Consider the following 9,417-nt stretch of genomic DNA (forward strand, 5'->3'; position numbering starts at 1 on the left):
TCTACATCTCAGCAGCGTCTTGAATAAACCAGCTCTTTTTAGTAGACAGAACCATCCGTGCACCTCTAATGAAAAAGCACCTACATCCTTAGCTCTAATGTTACCAGAATACCCTGGGACCAAAATCAGATGACGTCGCCATTCCCATAATCCATTTAATTTTTCTTAAAAGTCTGAACATTTCCATCGTTTATCATTTCTCTTTGAAGATTCAGATGGTGTGCCAAGTTTCTCCCCTGCAGAGTTACTACTCTTGCTTTGTAATGAACAAGTAGTTGGGTAGGAGGGAGATGTGAATACCCTTTTTCTCTTCCGATTTTCACCTGCTGATTTGAGCTCCCACTGTTGGATCTTTGTCCACAACAGTTCTCACTGTGATGTTTGCCCAATGCTGATTTTCATTTTCTCTCATTCCCTCTACGTCTATTAATCAACATTCTTCTGGGAAGAGCTATCCCTTCTCTCCATTTTTCTTATTCATTCAATCGATGATTTCGTTATATCAGTATGGACTCATAGATCTGTATTTCATTCTATGGGTTATAACCTGAAACTACCATTTTTATTTTGTTGCACAAATTGTTCCCTTCTTTGGCTGTTGGGCGCTACTTTGGGTTGGCTCCTGTATTCTTTCAATGTGCAGCCACCTTTTTTCAAGTGCTTGCTTCCTTATCGACACTGCGATGTAGCTCAGGCTCGTCTTGTATTTTTCCTGCCTCAGCCCTGGAATTAACCAGTTCTCCCAGGAATGCTGGTTTCTCGGAGAAGAGTGTTTAGAAACCAAGATTTCAGGGATGGGTGTGCTCATTGCCACTGGGATGTCATTGTTTCCAGCTCTCGTCAGCAGGCAGAGCTAGGAAATTGTGTGTGTGTGTGTGTGTGTGTGTGTGTGTGTGTGTGTGTGTGTGTGTGTTTGCTAACCTCCCTCCCCACGATATTTATCTCTCTCTATCATCTTTACATCTATCGATAAGTTCATGCTGATAATTCTGATTTCAGTGTGGCACCAAACAGTTCATTCTAACTTTCCTTCTTTCTTTATTTTTTTTTTCCTTTTTTCCTTATTTGTACTTCTCTCTCTGACAGGTAGAAAGCTGGCTCTCATTATAATAATTTCCTTATGTATTCAATCCTAGTATATACATAAACTAGTTGCAGAATCATTAACCCGCATGCCACAGAGCAATGGGCTTACTAACCAGCATACAGTATTCGTGTTACAGTTCTTTTTGTCTTTTATCTTATTGTGTCCAAAGTATTATTTTTCTAAGCTACTCAGGTTCCTCTTTGGTTTCCCACCCCCTTCACTATGGTTATGTTATTTATTCGTTACCCATTAAGTTCATTGGGTTTGTGTGCCATTTTGAGTTCCTCCCATATCCTGATGGGTTATAATTATTCATTGTTTGAGCATAGGAAACAGGATTATGGTCCTAGAAGACAAAGCTATATAAAAAGGTATATTCAGAGAAATGTCACTTCCTCTTCATCTCTATTACCAAGTTTCTATCCTCTTCCCACCCAGTTCTGTACTTAACCAATCCCTATAGATTTTTGGTATTATTCCTGTGTGTTTTGTGCACAGATGAGCAGATACATGTGTATTTTCTCATAGCCTCTCCTTTTTTATGACAAGTGTAGTGTACTTGACGGTAGCTATTTTTTACATTTAGCTTTCTTCACGTAACAACATACCCAGGAAATCACTCCAAGTCAGTTCATCGAGACCATTTTTTCATTGCTGCACAAGATCCCGTCGTGTGGCTTTGCCACCGAGTATTCAGCCACTGTCCTGTGTATGAGCATTAGGTTATTTCCAACATTTTGCCATTACAAATGGCTCTGTGGTTAATTGTCGGAGGTATATTCCTAGAAGAGAGATTGTTGGTTCAAAGGGTGAGTGCACATGTAGTTTTATTAGGTATCTCCAAATTCCCCTCCAGGAGGCCCGTACCAATTTGCATTCCCTCGGCCATGTATGAACAGAAATTTATTGTCTCGCAGGTCTGGAGGCCAAAAGTCTGGACTTTCCACGTCAGTAGGGTTGGTTCTTCCTGAAGGTTGCGAGGGAGGGGTCCATGTCAGGCCTCTCTCCGCAGCTCGTACGTGACATCTTCATGTTCACGTGGTGTTCTCCCCGTGTGTGTGTCATCTCTCAATTTCCTCTTCTTATAAGGACACCAGTCGTACTGGATTAGAGCCCACTCTGACGGCCTCGTTTTGACTCGATGACCTCTGTGGAGACTTCCTCTCTAAACAAGGTCACATTCTGAGCTACTGGGCGGGACACGATTCAACCCATAACAGCCTGTAAAACACTTTAGTAATGCGGCCTTAAGTTATATTTTCTTTAGAGACTTACAGTGAATGGGATGTTTCAACGGGTTATGACGCGTGTTGTCCATGGGTTATGACACGCTTGGGCGTTGTGTGCCGTGTGTCAGCATGTATGCATTTGGTAAAGGTTCCAGCTGAGATGAGATTTCATTAAACATGCGCTGGTAGTAAATTCATGTTGTTTCTTTGGTGACGCAGCCATCAGAATCTCCAGAAGACCTCGGCTGTGCCTTGAGGACCGGGAGCTCAGAGACGGTCTACGAAACAGCTGTGGAGGTAGACATGTCTGCGTCCATCACACTCCAAGTGCTGGTCAACACCCCGGGGGACATTTCCTGTCTCTGGGTCTTTAAACACAGCTCCCTGAATTGCCAACCACACTTTGATTTGCAAAACAGGTAAGGGAGAAGGGTAGATGTGCAAACGTAAGAATTTTTGGAAGAAGACTTCCTCCCTGTAAGAATGCTTTTTGCTTCATTTAGAGTTTCTTTTCGAATTTATGTACCTGTCCATTGTAACACTTATCTCCAGTGAAATAATGAACTAAAATATAGTGAGGGCGTGGATATACGACATTATATATTTGTCAAAACCCACAGAACGTACAACATAAAGCTAATGTAAACTATTGACTTCGTTAGTTAATATAAATATTGGTTTGTCAATTGTAGCAAATACAGCTCACCTAGTAAGAAGTTTATAAGAGGGAAGCCTGGGGGTAGGGGGAGGGTGTATGTGGGATTTCTCTGTACTTTCTGCTCAATTTTTCCAGACATCTAAAATTGTTCTAAAAAAAGACCATTAATTTAAAAAATTATATACAGATATAAAGGTATAGTTAGGGCCTAAGAAAGCAGTGAGTAGCTGGTAAAATGTAAAACATAGTGAAAAGACTATTCGGGATTTTTAAGGTGTCTTGTTTTTTAATTGGACTTTGTCTTAAAGAGAAAAAGAAAGTTTTCATCACATTCTAGTTACAGTATGAGAAGCTTCTTTTTGGGAAATGCTTGGGGAAAGAACGTTTGGTTTTACCTATTTTGTTTCACAGTGTGATGAGCGGAATTGCAATGGGATATCCATAAAATATTTTAGTAAGAAATTGATCTGTGCGAGAGGAACATTGGTCTCATGACCCAGAAAAATATCTCAGCCAAGATTTGCGGATTGAAATCAAAGCCTGTATCTAACTCTGTCCTGATGGCTGTCCTTGCTATTGCTGTCCCTTGCTGTCCCTGTCCTCTTACTGAGACCAGATAGGGACAGGAAGCAAGAGGCACAGGCCATTTAAATAATTCTAATGCCTCCTCATTCACTAATTCTTGGTGGTGGGGGGCGGGGAGGGGGAAGTGTTCTGGTGCCCCCATAGCTGTAGAAGTTTTGTCTTTCTAGAAACAAGGCAGTACATGACACCCGAATGACCTAATGGGGCTATCAGGCTGCTTGAAGCAGATATGGGGGATCATCTCTGGGATGTACCAAGTATTTCTATTTGTTTCTTTAAAATCGAATAAACTCTTAAGTAATTTTCAGGACAGTGTCTGTAATTCTGAAGTTTGGTTCTAAATCTCGGAACATATTTATTTTCCTTTCCTCTTTTGAAACTGCATTACTCACTTCTGTTTTTCGGTTACCTTTGTCTTGGGGTTAAACCAAAACCCTCTCCTATTAAGAATTTTGACTTAAAAATGTTTCGACGATCTTATTAAACTTCAATGGCACAAAAGTTCTGACTGGATTGCGACCCAAAAGCAAAGTGAAAAGGTAGGATTCTTCCACTCAGGGAGAGGTGGTCTTTTTCATTTTAGGAAAGGCAGGCCCGTTTGCTAGCCAAAGTGAAAGGACTTGTGTGGGTTAAGTTAACTTAGTACCAAAACATTTTTAGTGACTTTTTCACAGTAGAGAAGTGTAGAAAATTTTATCTGGACTCTGACTTAGAGCCAGAAAGATCGAACACCTAAGCTTTGATAACTGCCTTATAATTGCGTATGATATTCACAAGAGTTCACAAATGATACAAGGAGAGGGATCGGTTCGGGGGAAGAAGGCACGTTACCAAAAATCAGCAGAAACAAATCAACTACATAACCCCTAATTTACTGTCAGTATGAGTAGGATCACAAATATTCTTTTTTTAGGTTAAAAATTTGGTTATTTTTAAATTTTTACCTATTTTTCACTTAGAGTTGACATTCAATTTTTTTTATATTAGTGTCAGGTGTATAGCATGGTGGTTAGACATTTATATGGTTTATGAAGTAATCCCCCCCATATACATTGTTATTACAGTATTACTGACTATATTCCCTATACTGTACTTTACATCCTCGTGAATATTTTGTAACTACCAGTCTGTACTTTTTAATCCGTTCCCCTTTTTTTACCCACCCACCAACCCCCCTCCCATCTAGCAGCCATCAGAATGTTCTCTGTATCTATGAGTTTGTTTCCGTTTTGTTTGTTCATTTATTTTGTTCCTTAGATTCCACGTATGAGTGAAATCCTGTGGTATTTGTCTTTCTCTGTCTGACTTATTTCACTCAGCATAATCACCCTCTAGGTCCATCGTTCAAAGCACAAATACTCTTGAACTCTGTCGCTCGGGGTCCTGCCGTGGAGGGGTGCGTTTGGATGGCCTGGGGATTTTATTAAAATGCAGATTCTGGTCCAGTAGGCCTGGTTGGGGCCCGAGAGTCTGCATCTTCGTCGGCTCCCAGCTGATGCCGACATGGCAGAAGAAAGGCCGCACTTTGAGTAGTAAGGGGCTGAAACCAGAAGGTGTACACTCACTCAGCAAACTGCTAGAGAATATTTTAAGCTTCCATGAGAACAGGCATCACCAAACACTCATCAAAGCTGTTTCTTCAAAGAGAACCCCCCTGGCCAAATTTATCTTTACGAAATATCTGAAAAGTTAAAAATACGGACATCGAGACAGCTTCCTCCTCACATCCATGTGATATGTTGATGTATTATTACTTCATAGGAAAATGCCTTGTGTCAGATTTTGCTTGAGTCCTTTCATCTAGAGAGAGAGAGAGAGAGGCACACATGGATATCTCGCTTGTATCTTGCTTGTTGGGTGATCTGATTCTGCAGGTGGGGAACTGAGGCTGGTGGCCCGTGTGGCCGTGGAAGGTGCTTTGTCCTTGAAGGGAACGGTCCGCCACTGCCCATGGGGACACGCCACCAAGCCTCTGCGTTTTTGAGTGTAAGATGTCCCCTCAAGGGGCTTTGGGAATGCAGGTCCCTCACTCCCAAGGGAGGGACTGCTTGGAAGTCAAGGTCAGACTAACGAGTCTCAGGCTGAGTGTTGGGCACATGACGTGAGCTGTGTCCTGCACAGGGCAGCCGTCCGCGCCCACAGTCAGAGATGGAATACGGCCACCGCCCCATCGCCTCTGACTCAAGGTGAAATTTTGTGTTTTTAGTTTCACACGCTTTCCAAAATAGCCAGTTCTCTTTCTTGTTTTTCAGAGGAGTTGTTTCCATGTTCATTTTGAAAATGACAGAAACCCAAGCTGGAGAATACCTACTTTTTATTCAGAGCGAAGCGACCAATTACACAGTATTGTTTACAGTGAGTATAAGAAGTAAGTGCAGCTTGCTACTAGGTCTTCGCAATTGACCGTGACGTTGTTTAGAACCCCCGGGCTTTGTCCCCATCTGCTCTGGACACAATATTCGGTCTCCTTCAACATGTACTTGAATCTTCAGCTGTCCTCTTAATCTGTCGAGACTCTCCGGCGTGACCCATGGACTATCAGTATGAGCACCCTGAAAAGCCCAGGACTTTCCTCTTTCCAGGCCCTTCCCCCACTTTTTTTTGCGGTCAGTGACAGATGGCTGACAGGGAAGAAATGGAGAATATTTATTTTGACCTTGGGATCAGAAGTCCCGGGTTCTTATTCTGGATCTGATAGGACCACCTTTGGCGGGTCGCTTAAACTCCCTGATCCTCGATTTCCTTATCTGTAAAATAGGGATCAAACTACATACCTCAGGGGCTCGTAAGATCTTTGCACTGTCCGATAGAACTCTCTGTGACGATGACAATGTCTGTGTCTGCTCCTTCTGGTATGATAGCCACTGGCGGCAGGTGGCTGTCGGACACTTAAAATGTGGCCAGCGTGACCCAGGAACCAAAATCTTAATTTCATAATTTTAATAAAGTAATTTTAATTTCATAATTTTAATAAAGTAATTTTAATTTCATAATTTTAATTTCATAATTTTAATAAAGCAAAAATGGAATTTAAGTAACCACATATTGGCGACTGCATTTACACCAAGGCCAGATCACTACACAAACTGTAAGCAGGAACTCAAACGCTTGTAACCAGGGAAGCAACCGTGCGGTTGGCGGAACTGCCACCTGCCTGTGTCTTCCGGCGTCTCCTTGTTTCCCCCTAGTTGTGCAAGGGCCTGGCGATCGTACAGATTCACGCCACGTGCCCTGAACGCTTTACATCCTGTGACAGGTGAGGCCCAGAGGTGGGTGCGTTTACACAGGCCCTACCTATTGCCTTTAGGGGCCAAGACAGTCTTAAAAACTCCGGTTTTGTGCCATTTTAAATTAGGTCCCCTGGCTGCCCATCGGTCCGACTTGCTGGGCCTCCCTCCTCGTCAGTGACTGGAAGACACAAAATCGGGGTGTGGTGCGTGCGCCTCCAGCCCCCAGGGGTGCCCTGCTTAGGAATAACCCTCGCCAAGGGTGTTCTGCATGTGCCATCTGGGTCCTCACAGCGATGCCATCTTCACACAGGCGAGGGAAGGATGCCCAGGGGGGTGGCGATGGGCACGGCCAGAGCCGAGTGTGGCCAGGTCTACACTTTCTGCACCACCATGCTGGGGCTTGCCACCCAAGCTGCTAACAGCAAGAGCACGTGTGGCCGTTTAGATTCACAAAGTGTCACTTTCCCAGGGTTGGGGTTGGGGTGTTAGGTTCTATAGCAAGGCAAAAAGCAGGTAAAATCAAAATTTGTCCTGAAAAGGCCTTCAAGGACTCTGAAATTTATGGGACCAGAGCCCTAGAGGCTCAAAAGACGAGAGGTGCCTTCTGTCACCCTTTCATTTCAGTCTTGTTCCCTGTCCCCTCCTCGGTCGTCACCAAGTGTTTATAGTCGAATTTCTTTAAGGTAACCAACCGCGCATCTACTTGGTCCCTATTTTATTTAGGGTACCTTCTTTTCACTCAAGATTTACGACGTAAAAACGTAACGACCATCGTTCTAGTAAATCGTAACCTGCTTTTAGCGTTCTGCTGCGTGGTGGGTTCAAAAAAATCAGGTCGGGGAGACTTGGCAATAGTCAGTATAAAAAAAGAGGAAAGGGTTTAGTAAACCACAAGTTCAGTGTTAACCAACAGTATAGCATGGTTGCTAAAAAAGGAAATCTGAACCTTGGCAGCATTCATGAAACTATAATGTCTGGGTGAAGGAAATTCGTGGAAGATTTTTATTTCCAGTTCTGCAGTGTCAGTGATGAATAGTGACCAAACAGAGCAACCAGAATCGTGGAGAACTTGGAATTCCCTAGGTTAGGAGCAGCTCACGGAATTGGGAACGTCAAGCATAGGGAAGGAACTATTTTGAGGAGAGGAGAAGATTTGTTGCAGTGTAATGGAGAAGAAATTCTTCCGATGGGCTCACGAGTTCAAATACCTTGCATGGTACTTATCTCCCTTGACCTTGGTTTCTGACTTGAAATACATGATGAAAGATTATCATGTGAGAGCAAAGCTACACTTAAAAAAAATTTCTCTGGAAGGTAGAATTGAGACCAATGGTCAGAAATTACAGGGAGAGAAAGAAAAACACCACCACACAATGGGAAAGATTTTTGCAGTTCACATAATCAACAAAGGACTAATAGTCATAATAGATAAAGAGCACCTATAAATCAATAAGGAAAAAAAACAGTAAAAAAAGTGAACGAAAGACAGGAGGGGTCATTTCACTTTCGAAACATGTTACCTAAATGGTCAGTAAATATGTTAAATTAATAATCGAGAAATGCAAATTAGTACCACGACAGGATCCCATTTTATACCCATTAGATTGTTGAAAATTCGACTCGGTTAGCATATGGAGTGCCGGAAACTCTCACGGCCTGCTGTGTAAGTGGAAATTAGTGCAACCGCTTTGGGAAACACGATTGTCATGGTGTGTAAGACCGAACGTGCTCACACCATGTAGACCAGCAGCTCCGCTGCTGGGCGTGTCACTAAGAAGCTTACACGCTGCCTCAGTGGGAGTGTACACAGTGTTCAAAGAGCCATTTTTGGTGACCCAGAAAACTGGGGACCATCCGGATGTCCACCGCAAGGAAGCAGAATAAGATTGTAATGTATTCGCCAATGGAATACCACGTAGCAGTAAAAAGAAAAAAAAAATTGAACAAAGTATAGCATAAAACATAAGGTCGGGTGAGAAAATGAAACTATGAGAAAGTGAAGTGAAGAAGGTATCGTTGTTTATTGAGTGAAACCCTCTGTTGAAGCTAAAAACGAGCAAAAGAAACGAAAACATTGTTTAGGGCCATATATCTATGTGGTGAAAATATGTTTAAAAGCACGGAAATGATAACCACAAAATTCAGGATACAGGTTACCTGGGGTCGAGAGATGGAGAGAAGCACAAAAGTAGATTCGAAGATGTTTATTAATATTTCCGGTTATTAAGTTGGGTATGGGTCCACGGTTATATTCATTTTTATTATTCTGCTTCCAAATTTTATACTTCGTATATTCTTTTGTGCGTCTATGTGTACATATAAAATACTAAATAATAACTTTAAAATTTATTGTAAGAAGGGAGATTGGAATTTAGCATAGAGAAACTTTCTTAAAAAAAAAAAAGAGGTTTGTTAAAAATGGAGTGAACTTCTCAGGGAGGTAGTGACCTCTTGTCCCCAGAGTGGTTCCAGAAGTAGAAAGAAACTTCGGATGTGAAGCACCGTGAAGGGTGGGAGATGTGGGAAGGACGAGGCGGTATGGTCTGCGTGAATAGGAGGCTACACCCAGCCTCTCAGTAGGTCCCAGTTCTAACTCCATCCTGCTATATTTCTGCATTTCTAAATCGA

General features: G+C 42.4%; 1 protein-coding gene across 1 annotated transcript in view; it reads left to right on the forward strand.

Moving 5' to 3' along the window:
* FLT3 (fms related tyrosine kinase 3) overlaps positions 1-9,417 on the forward strand; it is a 54,460-nt gene that overhangs the window by 3,682 nt on the left and 41,361 nt on the right. Inside the window, exons 3-4 of the mRNA XM_023530709.1 lie at positions 2,536-2,735; positions 5,812-5,927. Coding sequence (XP_023386477.1) covers positions 2,536-2,735; positions 5,812-5,927 — 316 coding nt within the window. The remainder of the gene's footprint in view (positions 1-2,535; positions 2,736-5,811; positions 5,928-9,417) is intronic.

The sequence above is a fragment of the Pteropus vampyrus genome, unplaced genomic scaffold (assembly GCF_000151845.1).
Source record: "Pteropus vampyrus isolate Shadow unplaced genomic scaffold, Pvam_2.0 Scaffold52, whole genome shotgun sequence".
NCBI lineage: Eukaryota > Metazoa > Chordata > Mammalia > Chiroptera > Pteropodidae > Pteropus > Pteropus vampyrus.